The sequence below is a fragment of the Guyanagaster necrorhizus genome, assembly GCF_019112545.1.
Source record: "Guyanagaster necrorhizus MCA 3950 unplaced genomic scaffold BT62scaffold_58, whole genome shotgun sequence".
Taxonomy (NCBI): domain Eukaryota; kingdom Fungi; phylum Basidiomycota; class Agaricomycetes; order Agaricales; family Physalacriaceae; genus Guyanagaster; species Guyanagaster necrorhizus.
The window spans coordinates 143,664-169,671 of NW_025064937.1; the positions used below are offsets into that span (position 1 = coordinate 143,664).

Below are 26,008 nucleotides of genomic sequence, written 5' to 3' on the forward strand. Positions count from 1 at the left end.
CGACTGTGGTATGCATTCCGACCTTTAAGATCCTGTCTGTGACAAAAATTGTACCAGGTAGAATGTGCGGTGTGCTAGTCGAGAGCTCACCAACAAGGATACCTTTTCATGGCCACGAACACTGTTACGAGACCTCGAAAGCGTGATCAGATTAAGGAATCGGACGGCGTATCTCCACAGCAGTTGAGAAGGTCGGCTCTGTCATGCTCTCATGGTCGAGGGACACACTGTCCGAAGACTACGTCCCTGTAGAGCTGCACGAAAGACACGAAAGGGTGGGGGATGAAAGCGCTCTACAAGGCCCCTCATATACGTACTCCGTAGGCCGCTCTAAAAGGAGTACCAGATTCCATTTAACGTCACGTTCATGCTGAATCCATATTTTTCCATCGTAACCAACCATCTTGGGCATGACGCGAACTGCCATATTATCCGTTCCCACCAAACGGGAGTACAGCTCTGATAGTAGCAGTGATCAAAGGTCCTCGTTTGGCTAACGTGTACCAATAGCAGGGAAAGCTTGTGATTTCTGGCTCCTAAAGGCATCCTATGGCTGCAGGAAGACGTTCTAGGTTCTTCCTGCATCACAATCCTATCTCCGTCTTATCATTTTTCAGAAAGGACCTTTGATCTAAGCTTGGGCATCTGACTCTTATGAACGAGCGATTGTCAAGGACATGGGCCAACAAGCGCCATAGTTAGAAATATATTCGCAAGAAAATACAGATCTCGTCCCCTGACTCTCCTCCTTGTTTCTTTTTGCGCTCACTCGAAACATTGTTTCCCGACCACAGACCACCAACGACAAGTGCCAAGGTATATACAGTCAGGAAATCTCGTATCGGTAGCGAGCAAAGCCGACTCGGATGAACATTCAGCAATGTCTTCGAAAGAGCGTGATCAAGCCGGACCTTTTCCAAGGGCAAACGTGGGTAGCCGCGGTAGTCTGACATGTACCCGTCTTTTCTTGTCTCTGCCGCCACAGCGACCAGTTAGTTTTCTCTCAAATCCGAGCATATATTTCGATATTTTCATCCTCCGGGTCTACGGATACTACCGGAAAGCTTAAACATGTCTACTCGCCGTCAGGATTCACTTCAAGCCGCTTGGACACTTCTTCAAGCAGTTTCTCTCGTATTCGATCGCCAATTCGTGTAACGAGTCGCAGATCCTTTCATCATGTCACATTTGAGGCAATGCATAACTAAATGCTTCTAGGCTATTCTCGCTTGCTCATGCTTTCAACGGTCTGTGGCAAAGTTTACCTGTACTGAAGGCTGAATTAGGCGATACCATAATCCATCTCCGCGTATAAAACTCAGTTCATAACCATGTATTCCTCAGGACTCAGCCAGTTTCAATATACACTGACAGAAGGCGTCTACGATGGCTACGAACACATTTCATGTCTATGACAGTGTTCGTACGTCGGCGTCGCTTCTTCGTGTGGCTGGTATATTATGGGCGAGCCTGATTGTGATGGTTGCTTTAGACGGCAAGGGAAAGCACAATGTTTGTTCCTACAATCACCTTCGACGATGCTGGGACTATTTTCGTCAAAAACTGTTGGATCGCACGGATGCTACTTGGCAGGAACCTATCGCCGTAATATTCCCAAGAGACACCAGTAACGAAATCATTCTCTTGCTCCTCCACGCCGCAGTTGCCTCCATCGACATATGCACCTACCGCGCCGGAAATCAGTCCATCACTGAGCAATTGTCCATCTCTGTGCTCCGAGAAGATCGAACAATAATGATCCGCCTTCCCGAGTGGCTTGCTTCCAGCCTTGACAGATGTGGAGATGCACAAACTGCCTTCAACCTTTCCGTATTCCTTCTCTTTGCCTTTTATCATGGGGCTCTTCATCGTTGCTTCGACATAATGAGGTACTCAGAAATTCCCGCTCTCGCTATCGGTGGCTATGTCTCTCGTGTCTCGCGGGAAGGAAACTTACCTCTTCCGGAACAATTCTGGATGGAATCTCAGGCTCATATATTTGGAGGGCTACTTCAGCTGGAATGTCAGCTACACGCTAGGCGCAGTAATCTATCACCATGAGATAATACCAGCTTTTGCATATTTCACAGTCAGAATTTGCTGGAGGATCCTGAGAGGGCCACAGGTATGTCTTGCGTCCAAACCTTATTTTCCGCCAATGACTATATGGTAGCGACACAATATATGCGATTTACTCGAGGTATTATGAGGCAGATATTTGATGGTGCCGTCGATTGGGGTAGTATAAGTCTGTTGAAACCGACTAATGTCAGGTCAAATAACTTATCTTGCTCATCGTGTCTTAGCTAAAGATGTTACTGGCATAATAAATCTTATAATGTAGCATACCAATGACATGATAGCTTCGGATCCAAGTACAATTTCGCGAAGTTACAATTACCTAAGACATGTCATACGATTAAAGAGGATTACTTTCTCCATCATCCCCTCCGTATCTGATAGTAAAATGTGCTTCGTCATGACCTAAAATGCCGTCTCTTGAGACGACGAATATGGTCAGTAATCCTAAAATCGCCATGAATACATTAAGTCTGGAAATACTCCACCATGGACGAGTTGACAGTTCAGAGATAGATGAGGTACATTGGACTGACATAGAATGATTGGAACACGAAGAAGGAAGTCGTGAGGATAAGGGAGATGGTGGTGTTGTCGCCCAATCAATACCAAAGTTATCAACTAATGGGATATGCACGCCCCAACATGCGTCACAGGCAGGCCATCCTTGGAGTCGGTATCCTATATATGGCTGGCACGGGTACATCGTCATTTGAGGAAAATCGAAGAAGCAGGATATATCCTTTCCATCATGCTTGTTTTTGAATCCACAAGCTTCATGTATAGTGCGAAGAAATCCATAGTCTCGCCTCTCCAGGACACACGCACCATACACAGCCGTTTCACGTATCCTAATCTTGAATATATTCTTTGTATTTTCCGTCGATATTATCTCCCCAAAGTCTGGTGTCAGCGACCACACAAACTCTGGCTTGCAGGCCTGGCCTTCAAGCCCTGGGGTTGAAATCTCATGCGGGGGTCTGACAGCCAGATAAATGTTTCCGGAGCTGATATGAAGACGTAATTGGGAAGAGGAAGAATCTGGATGGACTTCTTGAATATATCGGTCATACATCTTTGAGAGATTAACATCTTTCTCGTTGTTGTGTGACTGATCAATTTATAGCGCAAAGCGAACATCTTCAATGGAACTGTGTCAGACCATCTTTATTATTATTGAGCGAGATCGAAGACTCACCAAATAAAAGCGCAGAATACCAGTCGACTCCGATATGGTCCATACCAGTATGACGATGAGCCCTTGGAATTTGAACAGCCTGAGCGAACGAGGCGTTCATCTCCGCTGATACGCAGTGGTCTATTGGAGCGAAATCGCATATCTTCGTGTCTGACTCATCGCCGCATGGAGAGGAAGTTGAATAAATTGGTCTGATTAGTAAATGCTGATGAATTTTTGCGATTGAACACGAAAATACAAGTCTGCAGGACATAAGTAAGTTGAAAATCATTAAGTTTCACCCATTGACATACCCGTCATTGGGCAGCTTTAGATGTCTGCACTCTGAATTGACAGGAAGAAACCCATGATCATGAATCGTGATATGTCACTCTGTCAAAGAACGTCGACGTAAAGGAATTGAAGCGAGGAATTGAAGTTGCGAAAACCTTCGCGGCATGTATTGGGGATTAGGGCTATGCCGTTGAATTCCAATGACCGAACCGAGGCTGAATCTTTCTTTCATCGTCAATACGGTTCCTACGGTCGTGCAACTAAGAATGTCGTAAATGCTGAGGACATCATCTTTACTCAAACAACGCCCAGGAGTCGTCAACTCCTGGGCCTTGGCTGCAAGATTTTCCATCCCTTTTTCGTCCATGATATCATCAATTGGAATGCAACAGCGCAAAAGATCATATTGTTCATGAGCGCAGTAATGAGAGTCATCATAACCTCATGGCGGAGGCCTTATGTATTTAGGCACAAATACGGGGGGTTCTCAGTCCAGAAGTTCGCAGGCAAGCCTCGTCCAATGGTACAGAGGAGCAAATCGATCATCTAAGAATAGATCAAGTAGTATCCGTCCATTATTGTCAACATGCACTGCGTTTGGTCTAAAGTTCTGCGGACACGTGAGTACCATGTGCCTACTGACATATGGGATCAAGACGCTAGTCACTGATTTAACGTGATAGTAGGCAGACTGCAAGAATAAGTGACAATAGGATGACTTAAATACACACTAACCCGCATGTCTTTCATCTAAGGGATTCAAAAAGCTCGTAAGGAATGCAGCTAAATATTATATTTCTGGGACTTACAAGCTGCGCTCTAAACGCGATGTGTTGTAAGATATCCAATGATATCCTATAATCATGAACAGTCCGACTGTGTGATTTCCCCATCACAGGATGTCAGTGCTATGTGAGATATAATAATGGATCTTGATTACGAACGGTCGTGGTAGATCAGTGCAGGAAATTGTGCAGTGTGACAGACCCCAAACAATTGAGAAACATTTTCATGGCTATGTTTCATGAATGAGCATGAAATAGTACATTATATACTAAACTGACTGGACATAAAGCAATCGCTCCAAATCTCTGTAAAGAACCTGCGCAGTTGCCAGTCATATCTCATATGACAGCTAGAAGCGATGAAGTGCCAAATATCTACTAACCTTCAGATCATTCTCTTCGAATTCCGGATAGCCTCGGTAAATACGAATTAATTTGGTGTCTCCGTTGACAATGCATTTGTGTTCAACAAAATCAGGTCTGTAGAATAGATCGGAATTTTTTATGCAAGAAGATGTCCGGTGTCCAAGATTAATTTCTCCCATTATAATTTCTCGAATCTAGACGTCTCTTAGATCAGGATAGGGAAATTGGCGCATTGTATGTACCACGCCTTTGTAAATGCCTTTACTGGCCTCGATTGCCGTAAGCAGTTCGTCATGGTTGCTAGATATAACAGGATGTAGATCGTCCCGAAGGACAGCATATAGACGCTGCTCGAGGCTCATACGTCCATCTTTGGTTGCTATATGTAGACGATCGAGCGAGGATTTTATAGCGCCAAAGCCGGAGTTCATGTCATGACGAATCGACAACGCAATGGCACGTGTTTCGACGACTGTCCCGGTCTAAAGAACGTGTATAAGCAATGGGACAGTCAGTTCGAGTCGAAGAATTACATATATCGAAGTCTCTCTGTAGGTTACCGGCCCGCTGTACAAAACTGTCGATCTTATCGCGCACGTCTGTGATCATCAGATACTGCATTATCCTGCTCTTATCAGCGCTCCCCTTCTGTATTTCACGCATCTCGCTGAGGATCTCCTCGAGGCACCTGATCTGCTTGTTACGAGATGTCGACGAGCATGGAAACTGCATGGACACGTACTGCTGAAAATCGTCGCACACTCCTTGAACGTCAGACACGTCCCCGTTACCTGCTCTAGAGTACCGATCTGCAACGGTTTTTAACGTGGTGATCGTATTCCAGATGCGCTCGACGAATTCATCGATATCCTTTCTATTCGTAGAGGCTGTCTATATCCCGTTAATTAGCTTATCGGTCTAAATCAGGTCAGCGAGAACGCACGTCGATGATCTCCAGCACAGTCGAAGCCAAACCTGCGACGCTCTTGATATACGCTTGTATGCCCTTCAACGCGACCAAGGTCGGACGAGTGATCGAATTTTCCTTTTTTCTGGATTTCTTCGCCATGATGGTGGGAAGGAAGGAAGAATATTTCCCAGCGCATGTCAGTGATCGAGGGTCGTGCCCAAGGACCTTTGATAGAAGTCCCATGGTGCCTCGTTGTAGGAACCGTATGTCACGAGTTCATTCATGGGGATGATCATAGCCAATTCAACTGACGCCGGACGGATTGGTGAATCATAAAGGAAGGAATGTATGAACCGAGGCATTAAGAACAGCCTGAAAAATGCAGACGTGATCAAAATTTCTTCGTACTGGACACCGGATGACGATGAAGGTACATGATAGATGGAACTATTCGAAGCTTGAAGGGAGTTAAATAATGTATGTGTTATATATACCAAGAGCAGTACTCACTGCTTGTGTAGAATACCGAGACATGCCCCAGAATTGGTGACAATAAAGAGATAGTGCACTGACTTGGCGGGAAAAGATCGGTTCGGAGTTCCGCAAAGAGGGTTTGAAAGGCTTGTTCTTGAAATAAAGATCAGTAACCGAAAGATCAGAGAAACGGGAAAAGGGCTGCCTTCTTCTGGTTAGGTATATTGATATCTGGCTAAGATGCATCCCCTAGCCTCCTCAGCGCATGCAATCAGCTAGTCCCACCATGAGAATTGGAGAACGAGCTTAACATAAGGTATTCTTTATGGGTAATAACAAGTATGAGAAAAGCTGACTGAGATTTGAATGCTGCCAGAGACATAAAACTTTCTTGTATTCTTGGTGATCTGAGAGGCAATTATAGAGTTCAGTATTATTACAGGATGTTGGTGTCTTGAATATTCACTTAAGTTTCATCTCCAGTAAGAACAAAGAAGAGGCATAAAGGTTATAGAAAATTTGCTGCTGCAGAGCAGAGTTCATGAATGCAACACTTTTCAATGTGAGGCCTGAGGGATGCTTGATGGGACAGAGCCAAATACAATGACAAATATGTCTTAAGAAGAGCATCTGTATTCTCTGTCACTTGATAGTGCTAGGACCAATTCTATGAAATGAAGGATTGGAAAGCATCAGAGAATAAACAGGTTTCTGACTGACTTGCTTTATCCAGACAGTCTTTGACAATGCCTTTCTTGAACCTGATACCATGTGATATATTGTTACAATTTTTCACCTTTTCTTTTTCTTTTCTTATGAATTAACCCCTATTTATGCTTAGTCAGGGTGCTTAACACAGGTGCTTGAGACCATGAGACTGGCTTTGTCATCACAACAAGCCTAGTTGGTCATTGTCTTTCAACACAACATGATTGCCCAATGATGCACAAATGTATTATTGAAGGGCATCATGACACTCAAGGACAATGAGCACAATAACTCAAGGACACATAATAAGTAGCATTAATTATAGCACACACAATCTGTAGTATATAAGGAGGCTCACTCTCACTGGTAATCTCCAGCTTCGAGTTAAAGTTTATCTTCACACCATTCTATTCTCAAGCCAACCCTAAGGCCTTGTATCACAATGATCAATATTCACATCAGTGAACTCTGATGTTCCACTTGGAGTGTGAAGTGATGTCAGTTTATCATGTGTTTACAATCACATGAAGCTTGAGTCTAACATATATATCTTTTTAAGATCATCTTGCATGAGATACTTGTCAGTGTTCTCAATAATCCACTATAGATAATGATGCTACTTTTAATTAAATCTCTATAGATAAAACCATTGGAATTATAGCTCACTTTAACACATCAAACCACATGAACTAGTAAAATCAACAACTTCGTCTAAACATGATTCTCAGCTCACATCCCACTCTAGTTCACATGAATCTTAAATAGACTGCAAACACTCACAGCTGCATCATCATCTCTGCTCCAACAAAGACAGCCATGATCAACATCATATCAGAACTGGTGACATACACTGTGATTCCCAAGAATTTCAATAAGCACACTAAGGATACCAGTAAACACAGCATCAGTATGCACACAAAGAATGAGAAGAAGAAATATGTATCAAAGAGATCTATAGACCTCTGCATGAGAGTGGACATGTGGCCAAACTGATAATTAACTGATAAACTAGATGTCACATACCAGTCCAAGCCCAGATATTATAGCAGAAGCAGCTCAGTTACAGTTGAATGTTAGTTGAAAATCAAATTAGAATTTGTGCAATAAACACTAAAAGCTACAGTACAGATATTAGATTCACAGCCTATGAAAGAAGAAAGAACAGCTTACTAAGGTCACAACATACATCCACTCCTGCTGTTGCTTAGTGAACACACTCTTTCTAGCTTTGCAAATTTGAATTCACAGTAGATCATGATTGACTATATGAGATGCTCTATGAAGTTAAGCTCTGAGAGTGGTTCAAAAATATCATCATATCACTGATGAGCAGTGCTGCCAGTGCTCTCATGGGTCATTGACAATCTGAGGCTGTTAGAAGTGAAATAACTAGGATCAGAAGATAGAGTAATGATTGGATAACATCCAGAACAGAGAAGAGTTGCAGGTTGTGAGTTAGTGTGGCAATATTTTTATAGATCTGAGTTGATGATGCAGGCTTAACCTGGAGAAATATGATAGGTAATAAAAATAAATTGGTGTTGGTGTTCTTGTGCTGGAGTATGAGAGACATCTTGATTTCTAGATTAGAAGAGATTGGTGCCAGTGCAATTAGTGCATACTTGTTATGACTTTTCTACTTATCTTTTATCTTATCTTATCATATCAGAATATCTATCTTATCTCAGGTGCTTGGCAACCATGGACCAGTTGCTATGACTATACCAGACAACTTGTGCCATTGTATTACAATAACATGCTCACTGCATGTTCAGGCATGTAATTTTGTAAGTTATGACAATACACTGACTGTATCACAGTCTACTATACATGCAATAAAGAATATGGCTAGAGCACAGTGAAATGAGACTTGTATGATAGCTGGCTTGAGTGATGAAGGGTGGAGAGCATGGCCTAGCAGTAGAATGATACCAGAGGAGGTGACACTGCACATGTGGTCCCAGCACTTGACACTAATTGGGCTAATACAAGTACAGAAAGACCCATTAAAAGTAAAGAGTACACAATCAAAATACAATGAGAGCTTTGCATGTGGCTTCACATCACATTGATCAATGATGCACAGGCATTCAATTGCTGAGGGTCATGTTATAGAATAGAGCATTGGTGCACAATGAGATAAATCGAAATATCAGAGAGATTGGCTGAGAAATGAGAAGATTTGATGAAAGAAATGACCAGAAATGATCTCAGGAGTCTAGAATGACTCCTGTGCATGGATTAATTGCCCTGGGGAGATAAGAGTGAAGAGAGAGGTGGCCAGGCCACTAATAGAGATAACCAGTGTCAGGTTGCATAGAAACAAAAGACAGTCCTGACCCAGAGCAGAATATGCATGTCAGACTGTGACATGTGCTGATGTGCTAGGAAATGGCTAAGCCACTAAGAGAGATGAATGAGAAATGAACCCTCAAACACTAACACCTAACCACTCAATATATGGTCACCAATATGAGTGAGTTTGGGCAGTTTGAGTATGATAGAAGCACTCTGCAGATTCAGATAAATCAAATATGAAGATATAAAAGCATTTTATTCAATGCTAGTTTGTGTTCTAAGATGCAATACTCACAGGGGTGATAGGAATAAGATGTAGTATGTGAATTGAGACTTAAAATATAGAGCTATGATGCTCAGCTTAACTTAGAATACTCTGAAACCCAATACCAAGTCTCTCAAGCACTGAAACTTGGCCAGCTGCACCTGTGGCCAGCTAGTGGTCTTTGAAACTAGAGAACTGATACTCAGATGCTGAAACCCTTATTAATCCAGAATCCAAATTATACCAAAACCCAAAGTCTGATAGAGACTTCAACTCTTATTTAATAAAGGTGACTTAGTAACAATAGCTATCCAAGTTGAGATTACACACAAAACTGCTGATACAGGGACTAACTACTGAGAGCTAGAATGCCTAAATCACATGGGTGGATTGCCTCCTGCATGATTCCCCCTTGTCCTGCTTTTAGACATAACTAACTAATACAGAATCTATAAATAACTTGATCTGATTACTCATTTTCCTTGGCTAGCCTGAAATTAGATTGTTATCCTGCCTTGGCATGTCTTATATCTCCTTTTCAGGTGATCCAGAACTCTACCAGCACTCTATTTCTATAGTCCATGATTATTTACTATATAATCAATCATCCTGTGATTCTGCTTGTTACTTCTGGACTTGCTAATGATCATGATTGATTGATCATAGTGGTCCAAGGCAGTTGAGCTCCCTGGTTGTGGCTCATCCCCTGAACTATATGTCTCTTTAATCATTCATGTCTGAGAAATCCTCACTGCATGCATTTTGCACCAGACCTGATATGCTAGCCATAGGCTAATGAGTTTTGCTTTGCTTTTCACTTCTGGTTTGGGTGCTAGCTGGATCTTATACTTCACTGCCAGTCATGATAATAAACTCCTGAGCTAGATTATAGTATACCAGCCCTGATAGCATTTAGAATTGGCTCAAACATGGTATCATTGGAAGTGTTGGGAGCATAAGACAGAAGGTGTCAGGCAATCAGGTGGAGGTGGATCAGAAAGTAGAAAGAAAGAATGGATATGGATAGTAGCATGTGTACATCAGAGGCCAGTATAGATAGAGAGCCATTCCACAGTAGAGATAAATTCATTCTGTTCTCAGACTATCTTCTAAGATGTTCCATATAATGATGAGAGTGAGATTCAATGATGTTCCTCTGCTATAATCCTTACCCATTGTTCAATACTCTATTTCTGCCTCTATAATAGTAGAGAATCTCTGCAGCATCTTTTTTCAGCTTACACTGACTCAGCCTCAAAATTCCAGAGGCCAATTCATATCATCTGCAACATTGACCATTTCAACACCAGATCTCTCTTGAGAATCCTCACTATCATCATCAACACCAGCAATGGCCTCATCCACCTCTCAGATAGTATCAATCTCAGCATTTTCACTAGTGATGTGTTTGGTAACAGCTAAGTGACTAAGAGAAGAAAATGAGGAATGAACTCTCAAACATCAACATCTAATCACTCAATACACTATCACCAAATACAATTGAGGTTGGTTGTTTCAATATGATAGAAGCACTCTGCAGTCTTGAATAAATCAAAGAAACAGTTGATAAAGATAGTCATTCAACTCTATCTTGCTTTCTAAGATGCCATACTCATGAGAGTAGTTTATTGCAATGGTTAAGTACAATTAGGACTTAGAATCAATGCACAATTGCACTCTAAATCAACTTAGAATATTCTGAAATCCAATAAACTCCAAAACCCAAATACTAAGTCTATCAAGCACTTAGGCTTGACTAGCTGCACTCTTGGCTGGCTAGCAGTCCTTAAAACTGAAGAACTTGTATTCTGACACTGAAACCCAAAATACAGTTAATATTCCAATCTCATCCTCTCTAAGTGATAAAGCAACTTAAATAAATCACTAAGTTGAAGCAGAACTCAAAATCCGTTGTCTCAGAGACTAACTACAGTGAGCTAGAAGGCCTGAATATGGGGGTGGGTCGCTTTCTTACTATTTCCCCTCCTTCCCTACTTTTATACATCAAAAACAGGTACAGAATCTATAAATAAAGTGTTGAAAATAGTATTTCTTCTGTTTGAAGCAGAATCATACTATTATTCCAGAATGGTGGGGCTCCTGGACTCCCTTAGGCTTGCACAGACCTTCCTGGCCACTGCACAGCTTTATTTTAAGCTTACAGTGCCTGTGGGTACCTAACTCCTTTATGTTTACTCAGAGTTTTAATCTCCTGAGTTATTCTTAGTAGCTTGATTGACCAGGCCCAATCAGGCCTGGCCAACTGGTTGTATCTACTCTATTCCTCTCAATTCTAAGTCTCTTAGATCACCTGATACCTAGAAAATTCAGACTTAGGCATTTGAGTCAAAACTTGGAGTGCTAGCCACAGATCATTGGGTCCCACTTCCTATTACTCCTGGATGGTGCTGTCTTTACTCAATACTCCACAACCTGCTATGGTATTATACCCCTACCTGTCTTAGAATACCTTGTCCTAGTGGTATGTAGAATTGGCCCTATTTGAGATACTATTTCTAAGTTCAACTTGGACTTAGTATTTTCCAAGGTGTGGTGCAGAACTTTTTTAAGTTCAAACCTGAATTAGAATTTTTATCCTTATGCCATGTTATTTTACAAAGTCCTTTTTGGACTTAGTATTAGTGACTAGCATAACTATCACCTTAGAGCCTCAGCCATAGTCCTCTACTGGCTAATAGTCCTCAGTTACTAGTATATTTTAGTGTGTTATGCAGAATTCACAGATTATAGAGCTGAACATATGCCTAGCATATCACCAGTGCCATAGCAGCTACTGATCACAATGTCCCTGCAGAATATTTCAAGGCTTTATGGTGATAAATGCAAAGGGGAGAGCCCATAGGACTTCCTCAGCATATTCTGGCACATTATAGATGACTGAAGCATCCCAGCAGATGAGAGACATGCAAAGTTCAAACATTCTATTGCAGCAGGGTCTGATGCCATAGAGTGGTATGTCAAACTCAGGAAGGAGGACAAGGTGAAGTGGGACAGCTTCAGTGTGACATTTGATGTGAGATGGCCATTGATTCTAGCAATAGCAAAAACCCAGAAAGAGAAAAAAGAGAAGCTGATAGCATACTTCTTAAAGGAAGAGAATCTGGAGGTGAAGAAGACATTGGGTGGCATAGAGATGTGGTTGCACAACTCATGGTCAAGAGAGGTTTTATGCTTGGCAAAGAGAACAGGTGTGGCAGATAAGAGAACATACATTGCTATGGTGCAGAAAGGTCTCCCTTCAATCATCTGTGACAAGATTGGCATGTTGTTCATGAACTGGCAGGATTTCACAATGAAGGTTCATAAGGTGCCAATTGTGAAGATCACTAACTATGTTGAGAAGAAGAAATGGGACAAGGAGTGACAGGCAAAAACAGAGAGAGAGATCACTGAGTTGCACAATGCATTAGCATGAATGGCTCAGGAATCACCACATATGATGCTCAGCAACCAGCTTACATGGATCAGCTTCAGTGCTTTGCCCTCTCCATCACTGGCACCACATTGTTTTAGCCATCCAGAGCCTGATTTAGGCAACACTCTATCTACCAACACACAACAAGGTATCTCTGAAGCTACAACTCAGCAGATTGATTGGATGCCCAATCACATTGATGACTACCCAAAGAAGGCAAATGATGAGGCTGGCATGGCAGCTTATGAGGAGCAGAGGAGGGAATGGGGAGGGAATGGGAAGTTCATCACCCTAGCAGATGGGTTGACTATGTGATGTCTTATCCACTCCATCTAGTAACAGTACTTATCTGTATGGAGGAGTGCTTCAGGTGTGGAATGAATGGACACTCAGTTCACAATTGCCTCATTCAAGCAAAAGACACATCACTCACTATAGACCTGAAGGAGAAGATCTGATGGCAACTTTGCTACAAGGCATTGGGGGCATATCAGAGGGGTACAGTGGAGGAGGTGCATCTTGTTGAGGTAGGTGGTGATGATGAGGGCCAGAGAAATAGAGAAGGGCTACATGCTTAATCAATGTCCAACACACAGTTCTATCTCCAGGGTGTGAGATGAAGATCTGTGGGATTCCTGCAGATGCCAGATCAGCTTATGGGGACATGCAATCAGGCTCCAAGCATTCTCATGTAAATGTCAATAATAAATATGATATTGTTGACCTTTATACTGCAGGAGTGCAAGCAGAGGATGGCAGAACACAGAAGATGAGGCACTTTGTACAACTGGTTATGCTCAATGGGCTATGAAAAGAGGTCATAAGGCTACCAGCAGCTATAGATGATGGTGACCTTGCAGAAATAATATGTACAGCAAAGTATGATGAGGTGGCACATCAGTTAGAGATATTGCAACCATCTTTCAAGAGGTTCCATATGGCAGATGGGACACTCATGCTATTGAGGGGTTCTTGGAAAGGGATGATGACATTTGACCCAGCAAAAAAAAAAGTCACATTCAAGGTGTTTGCTAGCAGTGTGTTACAATTTTTCACCTTTTTTCTTTTTCTTTGGCTCTTATTCACACTTAGTCAGGGCATCTAACCAGTGCTTGAAAACACATGGAACCTGCTTATGCAACCATAATAAGCAGACCAAGCTCATTGTCCTTCAAATAGCACCAGTTTCCTTGATGACAGGCAATACTCTTTTGTAACAGTAGTAATGGACAAGGACAATAAACACTGTAGTATAGGAATATATAATTAGTAAGTATATAATTATCCAAGACTCAAACAGTATATAAATAGTGTAGCTCTTGCTACATATATCCAGCTTCAAGCTAAAGTTTATTCTATACCATCTACTCTTGAGCCAACTTGTCTCTGGCCTTGAAGCACTCACATATATAGTGTTACGATTTTTCCCTATTTTCGTATTCTTTCATCCTTTTATTCCTATTTACGCTTAGTCAGGGGACACGAGACTATGGGAAGGCTTAGTCAGCACAACTAACAAACCATCCTGACAAGCAAGATGGACGACACAATCATCCTTTTATGTACGGTAACGATGCTCAAGGACAACGGGCACCATAGACACAGACATACATAATAAGTAGCGATATTATTAGAGACAATTATACAGTATTTAAGACCGACACTCTAGCTGGCATACCCCAGCTTTGAGCTAAAGTTTATACACACCATTCTACCTTGAGTCAATGTCTGACCTTGGGTCACACTCCATAGATATACATAAAGTGAACTCAGGTGATCCCTCAAAGTGTGAAGGGACACTTGTTTATCACGTGTATCTGTTCATGTGACAACTGGGCCTAACAATTAGCTCAAAGCTTCTACCTTCCCTTTCTCAAGCCCAACTGTGCTGAGAAACTGAATGCCCCCAGTAACAACCGCTGAATTAAACCACGACTTCTTCGAGCTTATTGCTTCCATCATTGGAACCTTACTCGGACTTCTCGCCATTATCACCCTCTGCCATGGACGACAATCAGTAGCAGCTTGGATAGTCAGGCACTATCAAGCGTTCCAGCAGATCCAGCATATACTATGAAACGTAACCCCCGACCTCCCATTCCATGACATCCCTGACTCCATCAGAACGACCTTCCAGTAGCAAGAGCGACCCATATCAGAAACCGGAATTGACAACCTGAATCCGGGGGGCCTTCACGAGGAAGAAGGACCCCAACATTCCTCTCGAAGAAACAGCGGAAACCACAACCCTGCTCTCACAGGATTCCGGAACCCATGGATGATGACTAATGCCCAGGAGCCCGAGGAGGTCCCCAACCATGTCGTTCCACCAGCCCCCACCTCCGAGCATCCTGCCTCCCCAATTCCCTCAGGGATTGGAAACCATGCTTGGGACTCCCTTGATGCCCCTCAGATGGCTTCGAGATCCCGCCAGAACTCCAACCCCCCCCACGACTCCTCCGGCTCCCCCACTGCCCCAGACTCCGGCTCCAGCCAGTCCATCAGCAGGTTGGAGGTTGAAGACCCACATGGAAGAACCATCCATCCCGACTATGCTAACATCGAGATTGCGATCTCCACAGCCAGGGACCCCTATCGACATCTCCATGTTGGTAGTGAGCCAGAAATCGGGACAGCAAGTGCATGAGGAAGAATTGCCCAAGACAGGATTATATGGTGGGTATTCCCGGACTGGGACCTCACAGTCCCGTTTAACTACAATGACGCCACACAGCAGCAGCAGCAGAACCAGGCCAGACGAGCAGAAGCCAGGCAGGCCCAGGAGGAGCTCGCTGAGTATGTACAAAACGAGGCCCAAGAGCAGTATGAGGCCACCACATACGATCAACAGGGGAGAGAACAAAGAAGAAGAGAGGATGCAGAAAGGATGGGGTCCGCCTCCCCAGGGTGGTATGGACTCCGCACAGACTCGGGTTCTCCATTCAGGGAGCCCGACTCAGACTCAGACCCATGGACTGGACCGGCCAGCATTGTCACTACAAGCGAGGCCATCAGAAGGGGACGAGCGGAAAATAACCGACCCCCCACCCCCCAGTACCCTGCTAGAACCGACACCATCTCCTCAGACGCCGACTTGATACTCGGAGCATACGGACTCTGAGTACCAGACAATGCCCACGTCTCCGACCAAGCCCTCCAGCGATTCCTGGGAAGTAGAGTCACCCACCAGTTTCTCAATCCCGAGTTCCGACACTACTTCAGTCTCTATAGCCGAGAACTGGAGGCAACGAGAGTGCAAGGCGGAACGCGATATAGTAGGCTCAGTAATCCCCCAATCCAACGAACCAGCCCAGCAACAAGATCTAACGATGCCGGCCCTAGCACCCAAGTCAACAGGAGGGTCCCCAACGACCCTCCGACCAATGGTGCTGTCCATCTATGACCCGCCCGTCAGTTCCCTCCTAGAGGAAGGGGACAGTGGGGACGAGGGTGACGAGGAGGATGAGGGAGACAGTGAAGGACCTTACACAGCCAAAGAACGAATCAGAAGGGCCGGCGAAGACACAGACGAAGAAGCACTGCGAGAAGAGTTGGAACGAGCAAGAAGTAAGGAATATCAGGAGCTATACAAGCAGGGGAGACTCTTTTTATGGCCGGAGGTGTGCTGGCAAGCGATCCCCCTAGGACTAAAGTATCGATATGCAGGGGAAATTGAAAAAAAGAGAATTCTGCAGTATGCCGTGACAGAGTATGCTTGGAAGGAATATGGACGACGGCATCCAGAGGACCCACTCGTGCCAATGCCACCGTATCAGCCGAGCGAAAAACCTTCCATGCCAAAACCCATGCCATGGATGCCGCCCGTTCCACCGCAACAAGCCGTATACACGGCATCGACAATCTGAGGACAAGCCGACATCAGCCCCTCAATCTGAAGCACGGCCTCCTGGCTTAGTCGCACCCGAGAATGGCAACAACTACAGTGGGGAGGATTCCAGAACCCTTGGACCAGCAAAGGAAGTCGGCTACTCAGGGCCCAACCGCCACCAGATCAGGCAGAAGGGAGCGGCAAAGAACCAGTATGAGACGACCCGAAAGCAGTTTGCCTTGGATTTATGGTCCGGGATGGAATAATCATTCGCATCAAAAATCCGAAGGGCAGCCCGGTCGCCGATGACAACTCACTGCACTCCTTCCCAGGACCACCAGCCGAATGGAACCAACCACCATTCGATGGGTGGTCCAACCCAATGGGCACGCTACCACACAATGCCAATGTCCTACAGTGCCATCCAGACCTCCTACGCAAACCCCGTCCCTTCAAAGGGGCCTCAGATGACATTGACCGATTCCTGGTAGACTGCGAACAGTACTTTGAAGTCTACATCAGATATATTGGGACAGACATGAACAAGGTCATGTTCGCCACCTCCTATCTGGAGGATAAGGCCAAGACGTGGTGGATTTTAATTTCTCTGAACTTCTGATCTACCACTAGGGAGCATTACCGGTATCCCTCGTGGCTGGTATTCAAACGAATGCTAAACAACAAGTTCATTGATCCTGCCATACAAGAAGTGCATAAACAAAAAATCAAGGACTACAAGATGGGAGATAAGGCGGCAACAGACTACTTCGATGAGCTAGAACGGCTCGCCAAGTTGGCAGGGATCCGAGAAGACACCGCCAATGATGGGCGAATGGTTGAGGCCCTTAAACGAGGAGTCCCTTCCTTGTACCTCATGATGATCTCTGTGATGGGCGTCAAAATGCTGATGCTGGTTGGATACGATGAATGGAAGGAAAGGATCATCAAGATGTACAAGGAGCAACAAAGGCAGAAAGCGGAAGCTTCAACCTTGCAAGACTATGGCAAGAAATCGACACCACCAATCCCGAACAAGTCGGGGCAAACTGCCGGGAAATCATTGGGGACTCCTGCTACCCCAACCTATGGTAGCCAGAAAACCGGGACTGGAACCACATATACTGGTGCTGGGAAGCCGATAGACATCGATCAAATGAAAAAGGAAGGCAAGTGCTTCAACTGCGGGTTGAAAGGTCACATGGCCAAGGACTGCCCGAAAAAGAAGTGGACCCGTGAAGACATTCGAGCACAGATCACGGAACTGCAGAAGGAAGACGAGGAACTGGGAAAAGAGACAAAGATCGAGGAGGTAAAAGACGGGGCTGACCAGTGAGCGACTCCACTGGATCAGCCAAAGGACTCTACGGTGTGCAGGCCCCTACCATTGTACAAACTTATAGTACCTCTGTAGCTACAAAAACACATTCGAATATACCCCGAACAGCCAAAACACACCATAGCGAGTCACAAAAACAAACTCAAATGCCTACGGGCCGAACTGGGGCAGAGGGCCCCAAACATTGGCTCAAACCATTCGAAACTGAATGGACATGGAGGGCCATCAAAGAAGCAGCAGACAAAAGCACAGCAAAAGCTGTCTTACATGGGTGGATACACCGAAACAGGACAGGGGAGGTCACCACCGAAACCATAAACGGGTTAAAAAGGGCCGATCGAAGCCAGGCCCTGGAATGGCTAGATAAACTAAAAAACCCATCAAAGTTTGTCAGATGAACCAAGACCCCAGGGAGAGACCTAACCACCAAGGCTCAAATCGAAACCCTAACCAGTCGAACCATACACATGGTGACCGCCCTCATCAATAGTGGGTGTACCGGCAGCTCCATCAACCGAGCCTTCATTCACCAGCACAAACTCCCCACTTGATCCACTGCAGCGCTCATACCAGTATATAATGCCGATGGAACAAAAAACCAAGCCAGGTCAATCACGGAGTTTGTCGAACTCCGACTGACTATCGGGGATCATTCTGAATGGATCGATCTAGCCATAACGGATCTCAGGACCAAGGAATTGTTCCTGGGACACGACTGGCTCATCCAACACAACCCGCTCATTAACTGGAAGACCGGACGACTTACGTTTGCACAATGCCAGTGTCAGAAGATTCCATACGAATTACCCGACGAAGATCTGGAGGACAAGTGGGGTGAGGAGATGGAGGATGGTGAAACCATCCTAGTGGTCGACTTACAAAGAGAGATGCACATTCAGGCCATACATCATGCCAACGATCTAGCAGTGGAGGCCAACAAAGGGAGGGAGGAGAAAACATTCAAGGAGATGGTGCCGAAATGGGCACACGATTATCGAGACCTCTTTGAGAAAGAGAGTTTTGATGAACTCCCATGCCCAAAACCCTGGGATCACGCGATTGAGCTGATCCCCAATGCCAATGCAAACCTGGACTGTAAAACCTATCCCCTCGGCAACCACGAGCAGCAGGAACTCGACAAGTTCTTGGAGGAAAATCTATCCTCAGGCCAGATTCGACCATCAAAATCCCCCATGGCCTCCCCTTTTTTCTTCATAAAGAAGAAAGATGGCAAACTCTGGCCTGTCCAGGATTACCATAAACTAAACGAAATGACTATCAAGAACCGATACCCGCTACCCCTAATCTCGGAACTAATGGACAAACTCCAAGGAGCCAAATACTACACTAAACTCGACATCTGCTGGGGATATAATAATGTTCAGATAAAGGAGGGGGATGAATGGAAGGCTGCATTCAGAACCAACCGAGGACTGTTCGAACCAACAGTAATGTTCTTCGGATTGACCAACTCCCCCGCCACTTTCCAGTGGATGATGAATGACATCTTTAAAGACCTCATCACCACCGGAAAGGTCACTATCTACCTAGACGACATTCTTATCATGTCCAAGACGAAGGAAGAGCACCGCAACCTGGTCTGACAGGTACTCACTCTTATGAGGAGACACAAATTATTCCTCAAAGTGGAGAAGTGCGAGTTCGAGGTACTGGAAACGGAGTACCTTGGCGTAATCATCAGCGAGGGGAGTATCCGAATGGATCTGATCAAAGTGGCAGGGGTAGTGGATTGGCCGGTGCCAACCAAGAAGAAGGAACTACAATCCTTCCTTGGCTTCACCAACTTTTACAGAAGGTTCATCAGGGACTACAGCAAGATCGTTCATCTGATGACACAACTCACTGGCAATACCCCATGGGGGTGGGGAAACCCTCAGCAACTAGCCTTTGAGGACCTGAAACGACGACTGGCAGAAGATGTCATCCTTGCTATTTCATCAAATGAGGGAAAGTTCCAAGTGGAGGCCGATTCAAGTGACAGGGCTATAGGCACTGTATTATTCCAAGAACAGGGTGGGAAATGGCATCCAGTCGCCTTCCTCTCCAAGGCACTAACTGTGACAGAAAGGAACTACGAGATTTATGACAAAGAATTGCTCACAATAATGCTCACCCTGGAAGAGTGGCGGCATTATTTAATCAGGGCTATCGACATTTTCGAAATCTGGACAGACCATCAAAACCTCCGATACTTCCGTCAACCACAAAAGTTGAACCGGCGTCAGGCCCGATGGGTTACCGAACTCGCCCAGTATCAATACACCCTCCACCACAAAGCAGGGGTCGCCAATAAAAAGGCCGACCTCCTCTCCCGCTGTGCAGACCATGATCAGGGGGGAGATGACAACACAGGAGTCACAATCCTTCATCCTGAACATTTCCGAGCATTGATAATGCTGACAGAGGAGGAGATTCATGAGCACATTAGAAGTGCGACCAGAGACCCACACCAATGGGACCAAAAGATCACCGCTTCGCTCAATCATGAACGAGGAATGATGAAGGAGGGAGGAATGATCTGATACGACAGAAGGATCTACATCCCACAGGTCCAAAGTCTACATGGGGAAATCATTGCAACATGCCATGATCACACCATGGCAGGACACCCCGGCATTGCCAAAACAAAAGAGTTAATCCTGCGGAATTACTGGTGGCCTAAACTTGGGAAGGACATTACATCCTACATCAAAGCCTGCAAAACATGTCAAAGAGGAAAGGCATCCACACAACCCAAGGCAGCCCCTCTATACCCGAACGAAATACCATCTCAGCCATGGACCCACATTACAGTAGATATGGTTACCGGGCTGCCAGACTGCAATGGCTATGATGCCATACTCATCATAGTGGATTGCTTCTCCAAGGCGATCATCCCAATTGCTTGTTCAATGGAGTTAACATCAGAAGGATGGGCCAAGATCCTATGAGACGAAGTATACAGCAAATACGGGATGCCCCAAGTAGTCATCTCCGACCATAGACCACAATTCATCTCGAAGTTTCTTGACGACTTATACAAACTATTGCACATTAAATGCAATACATCAACTGCCTACCATCCACAAACCAACAGTCAAACTGAACGTGCAAACCAAGAAGTTGAAAAATATCTTCGTCTATTTATCAACTACTGACAGGATGACTGGGTTGAATGGCTGGCACTTGCCACCTTCCAACACAACAACAGGATCCACTCCGCTACAGGCCAGACACCCTTCTTCATTAACTATGGGAGACACCTGCATGTCGCCCAAACGACTCATCACAAGATGACAATGCCTGCATCCACGAACTTTGCCACAACCATGGAAAGAATCCATGCAGAAACCAAGAAGGCGCTTGAAAAGACGGCGTCAACCATGAAAAAACAGTACGACAAACATCGCCGGCCCCCACACGTCTATCAAGTCAGTGACAAAGTCTGGCTTGATACAACTAACCTCCACCTGCCCTGCCCAAAACGAAAACTTGCTGACAAGTGCATGGGCCCCTTCCCTATACTGGCATGGGTTGGGGAAGCCGCTTATAAACTCTGCTTACCGATTGGCTGAAAGGTACATGACGTCTTCAACGAAAGCCTTCTAACTCCATACATCGCCCCTGCCTTTCCAAATCAGGAACAACCACCTCCTCCACCACCTGACTTGATCAACAATGAAGAACATTATGAAATCGATCAAGTCCTGAACCATAAACTCCGGAAAGTTAAAGCCTGTGGTGGCGGCATGACCACCACCATTGATTACCTTGTCAGCTGGAAGGGCTACAGCCCCAAATCAAACCAGTGGATAAATGAGAAATATATGAATGCAGACGAGACCATACATGACTATGAATTATCCCTTAATTGATCCATCGGAACGATAGTCTTAAGCGGGGGGTAATGTTACGATTTTTCCCTATTTTCGTATCCTTTCATCCTTTTATTCCTATTTATGCTTAGTCAGGGGACACGAGACTATGGGAAGGCTTAGTCAGCACAACTAACAAACCATCCTGACAAGCGAGATGGATGACACAATCATCCTTTTATGTACGGTAACGATGCTCAAGGACAACAGGCACCATGGACACAGACATACATAATAAGTAGCGATATTATTAGAGACAATTGTACAGTATTTAAGACCAACGCTCTAGCTGGCATACCCCAGCTTTGAGCTAAAGTTTATACACACCATTCTACCTCGAGTCAACGTCTGACCTTGGGTCACACTCCATAGATATACATAAAGTGAACTCAGGTGATCTCTCGAAGTGCGAAGGGACACTCGTTTATCACATGTATCTGTTCACGTGACAACTGGGCCTAACACACGCACTCTGCTGGACTCCATGAGTGCACTCAAGCCCACTCGATTGGCACATTCCTAACAACCATAAACTGTGGAAAATCAAAGCTAAAGGCGGGGGTATGACAACAACAGTGGATTATCTTATCAGTTGGAAGAGGTACAGCCCCAAATCTAATCAGTGGATCAACAAGAAGCTAATAAATGCTTCCGATGCAATCTATGACTATGAATTATCCTTAAATTAAGCCATCAGGACAATGGTCTTAAGGAGGGGGTAATGTTATGATTTTTCCCTTTCCTCTTATTATAAACCCCTATTTAGGCTTAATCAAGGCATCAAAAGACAAGTGCTCAGGACTGTGAGAAGGCTTAAGTCATCACAACAACTGACTTCATCATGGCTCTTTAATGCAACTGACACTCAACAACAAGCACATAATCAACCTTTTATGTATGGTCATGATGCTCAAGGACAATGAGCATGCAGGACAGAGAAATGCACAATTAGCACTCGATATTATTAGCAAACCATGTACTGTATTTAAGGAGGCTCACTCTAACTGGAAACCCCAGCTTCAAGCTAAAGTTTATAACTACCATTCTACCTCCAGTCTACCTTTGACCTTGTGACACACCGATGCAAGCACATGCTAGTGAAATCAGCTGATTCTTCGAAGTGTGAAGGGACACCTGTTTATCATGTGTACTGGTTCATGTGATGCTTGGGCATAACAATATGCATCTTCTCCTAAGTGTTATGGTTGCTTGTCAGACACAAGGGGGCAGACAGCAGAAAGCTGTCTGTCATTATCTCACAGGTTGTTGATTGCATAGCATGTCTCTAGACAGGTCATATTAGTGCTCCATTGCTTGAGACATAGTGGAAAAAATGGTTTCTCATTTTGAAGGCAGGATGATGCTCACTGCTCAGCTCTCATGATGCTCTGGTGGATCTAGAGCCAGAGAAACTGAAATTTGGTGTCTATGAGCCCATGGTGCAACACAGTGCTAAGCTTTGAGTTGTATATTGTGTGTGTTAGAGATTTTGATTTGATCTGAGCTATACTTGAGACCTTTTGAGAGTTTTGTGGAAGTGTTTCAACATATTGTATTGAGCAACAGTACCTTTGCCTTGAAGCCCACCAACACCTGTTGCCACCTCTTTTTTTGATAAAATGAAAAGCTTTGAGACTTAGAGAGACCTAGGACTGTTGTACACATGCTATTGTTGTTTATACACAGTGGATTTATTGGAGAAGACAATTATATTTGCTGTTACTACTTTTATCACATTATAATCCCCCTATAAACTAAGAGTATTCTGTGTGTGTTAGTGTAGGTGTGATCAGTGAATAGCCCTCTGCTGTGACCATTTTCATCTTATGCACATGCAAGACCTCTTCACCAGATGATTTTACTATAGTCTCAAATGAACTGATGGTAGAAGTTGGTGAACCCTAAAAATAAGTGAAGTTCCTTCTTCTTCATCAGCATAAGCCATTCTATTACTCCTGCTACCTACATTGAATCCATGTGGATGCTCCCTTCACTGATAATGACCCTGAGGTATTCTGTCTCCAGCACTTTGAATTTGCATTTCTTGGCTTTGAGGAATAGTTTGTGTTTTTCCATAAGGTCAAGTACCTGTCAGACCAACTGTCAGTGCTTGTCTCAGTCCTTGAACATGATAAAGATATCATCAAGATAGATTGTGACCTTTTCAGTAGCAATAAGATCTTTAAAGATGTCATTCATCATCCATTGGAAGGTCACAGGAGAGTTGGTCAGTCCAAAGAACATAACAGTTGGTTCAAAAAGTCCATGGTTTGTCTGGAATGCCTCCTTCCATTCATCTCCTTCTTTGATTTGTACATTGTTATATCTCTATCTGACATTAATCTTAGAGTAGTATTAGGCATCACACAGCTTGTCCATGAGTTCAGAGATCAGGGAGAGGAGATAGTGGTTCTTGATTGTCATCTTGTTTAGCTTGTGATAATCTTGGACAGGCCAGAGTTTCCCATCTTTCTTTTTAACAAAGAAGAAGGGTGATGCCATTGGGGACTTGGAGAGACAGATGTGGCTACTGGATAAGTTTTTGTCCAGAAACTTATTAAGCTCTTGCTGTTCTGGGTGACTGAGAGGATACATCTTGCAATCTAGGTTGGTGTTAGCATTCAGGATTAGTTCAATTGCATGGTTTCAGGGCTTCAGTTCTCATAACTCATTGAAGTTCTCCTTGTCAAACAGGTCCCAGTAGTCCCACTCAGAAACCATCTCCTCAAAACTCTTGATCTCCTTTTCCACATGAGCCTTTGCTACTAAGTTGTTCACATGATGCATGGCTTGAATGTGGGCTTCATGCTCCACATTGATCATGAGGATCATTTTCTCATCCTCTATTTCCTCATCCCATCAGGCTTCTGAGCCCTTATTGAAAAGTTTGAAAGGTATTTTTCAGCATCAGCATCTGATGAAGGTGATTTGGCCAGTCTTCCAGTTGACTAGTGGGTTATGTCAGATAAGCTAATCATGTCTGAAGAGGAAGACTTCTTTGGTTCCCAGGTTGGTGACTGCCAGATTAATATGTTCTGAATGATTGCTAATGGTTAAGCAAAGCTTGACATATTCAGTAGTTGAGCCAGCTTGGTTCTTGATCCTGTCTCTATTATATATAGAGATAGGGGCAGTGGTGGCTTGGGTTAGAAGAATGTGCTTAATGATAAAAGCATGATTAATAGAGCCACTGTTGAACAGAGCCATGATAGCATGAACAGTCTTGGTGGTGAGAGTCTCAATCTAGGCTTTGGTGGTCAAGTCCCAGCCTGTAGTTTTCTGCCATCAGATGTATTTCTTTGGCCCTCATAGTTTATTGAGCTATTTCAAGGCTTAGCACCTTTCTGATTTCTTCATTCCTTCAACCATCTCATCAATGACCTCCTCAGCCTGAGTCTGATGTATCCAATTCTTGAGTACTGCCTTAGCTTCTTCTCCTGTCTTCACATCTTTGATGGTTCACCAGGTCCATTCAGTGTCAAATAGTTTTAACCAGCCAGTAGGGGTTGCTTCTCTTGTTCAGCCTATAGGTGATTGAGTTTTGGGTATAGGTGATTTCTTAGGTGGTCTCATAGTAGTTGTGATGCAGGATATATTTGAATGTGTGTAAATAGGAGTAACTATAGGGGATACATAAGTCTGTCCAGCATCTATAGAAGACACACCATCAAGTTCGCTGGCTGGCTGAGTGGAATCACTCACTTGTCAGCCCCATCTTTTACTTCCTGAACTTTTGTTTCCTTGCCAAGTTCTTCTAGTCCATCAGCCTCCTTCTGCAATTCTGTGATCTGTGCTCAGATATCTTCTCAGATTCACTTCTTTGGACAATTGCACAACAAGTGACCCTTCTCCCTGCAGTTGAAGCACTTGTCTTCCTTCTTTATCTGATCAATGTCCATTGGCTTTCTAGTTCTAGTATATATGGTTCCAGTCCTAGTCTTCTAAGGAGTATAGGAGGGAGTTGATATGCTGGATTTCAGAGAGGTGGTTGACCCACTGAGTTTGTTGGAGTCCAAACAATTAGGTTTACAGTTGTTTTGTTGATAGGCATTTGCCATCTTCTGCTGTTGTCATTCTTTGTTCATAACTGTCATCTGTTCCTTCCATTCATCATCTGTTATGATTTTTCCCTTTTCTTCATGTTTGAACCCCTATTTATGCTTAGTCAGAGTGTCA

General features: G+C 44.2%; 3 protein-coding genes across 3 annotated transcripts; 1 reads left to right on the forward strand and 2 right to left on the reverse strand.

The window, feature by feature from the left end:
• Positions 1-203: 203 nt before the first annotated feature.
• On the forward strand, positions 204-2,061 carry BT62DRAFT_1013284 (uncharacterized protein; the record flags this gene model as incomplete). The annotated part of the gene is made up of 5 exons (XM_043178035.1): positions 204-320; positions 849-941; positions 997-1,154; positions 1,219-1,309; positions 1,375-2,061. 5 exons carry the CDS (start codon positions 204-206, stop codon positions 2,059-2,061), a joined length of 1,146 nt encoding a protein of 381 aa, XP_043033443.1.
• A 358-nt stretch (positions 2,062-2,419) lies between these two features.
• BT62DRAFT_1013285 (uncharacterized protein) lies at positions 2,420-3,917 on the reverse strand (the record flags this gene model as incomplete). Its single annotated transcript, XM_043178036.1, has 4 exons — positions 2,420-3,132; positions 3,278-3,519; positions 3,571-3,594; positions 3,649-3,917. The coding sequence occupies 4 exons, from the start codon at positions 3,915-3,917 to the stop codon at positions 2,420-2,422; spliced, it is 1,248 nt and encodes a 415-aa protein (XP_043033444.1).
• An 858-nt stretch (positions 3,918-4,775) lies between these two features.
• Positions 4,776-5,798, reverse strand: BT62DRAFT_938531 (uncharacterized protein). The gene is made up of 4 exons (XM_043187560.1): positions 5,645-5,798; positions 5,444-5,592; positions 5,235-5,389; positions 4,776-5,183 (listed from the first exon to the last, which is right to left on the reverse strand). The coding sequence occupies exons 1-4, from the start codon at positions 5,768-5,770 to the stop codon at positions 5,134-5,136; spliced, it is 480 nt and encodes a 159-aa protein (XP_043033445.1). The 5' UTR covers positions 5,771-5,798; the 3' UTR covers positions 4,776-5,133.
• Positions 5,799-26,008: the final 20,210 nt, after the last annotated feature.

Excerpts from the sequence above, each read along its gene's own strand:
- BT62DRAFT_938531 (XM_043187560.1), bottom strand. The coding sequence starts at position 5,770 with ATGGCGAAGAAATCCAGAAAAAAGGAAAATTCGATCACTCGTCCGACC. Across the intron at positions 5,593-5,644 it reads CTGTGCTGGAGATCATCGAC|ACAGCCTCTACGAATAGAAA; the intron begins GTGCGTTCTCGC and ends AACGGGATATAG. Across the intron at positions 5,184-5,234 it reads ACAGAGAGACTTCGATATAT|ACCGGGACAGTCGTCGAAAC; the intron begins GTAATTCTTCGA and ends CACGTTCTTTAG.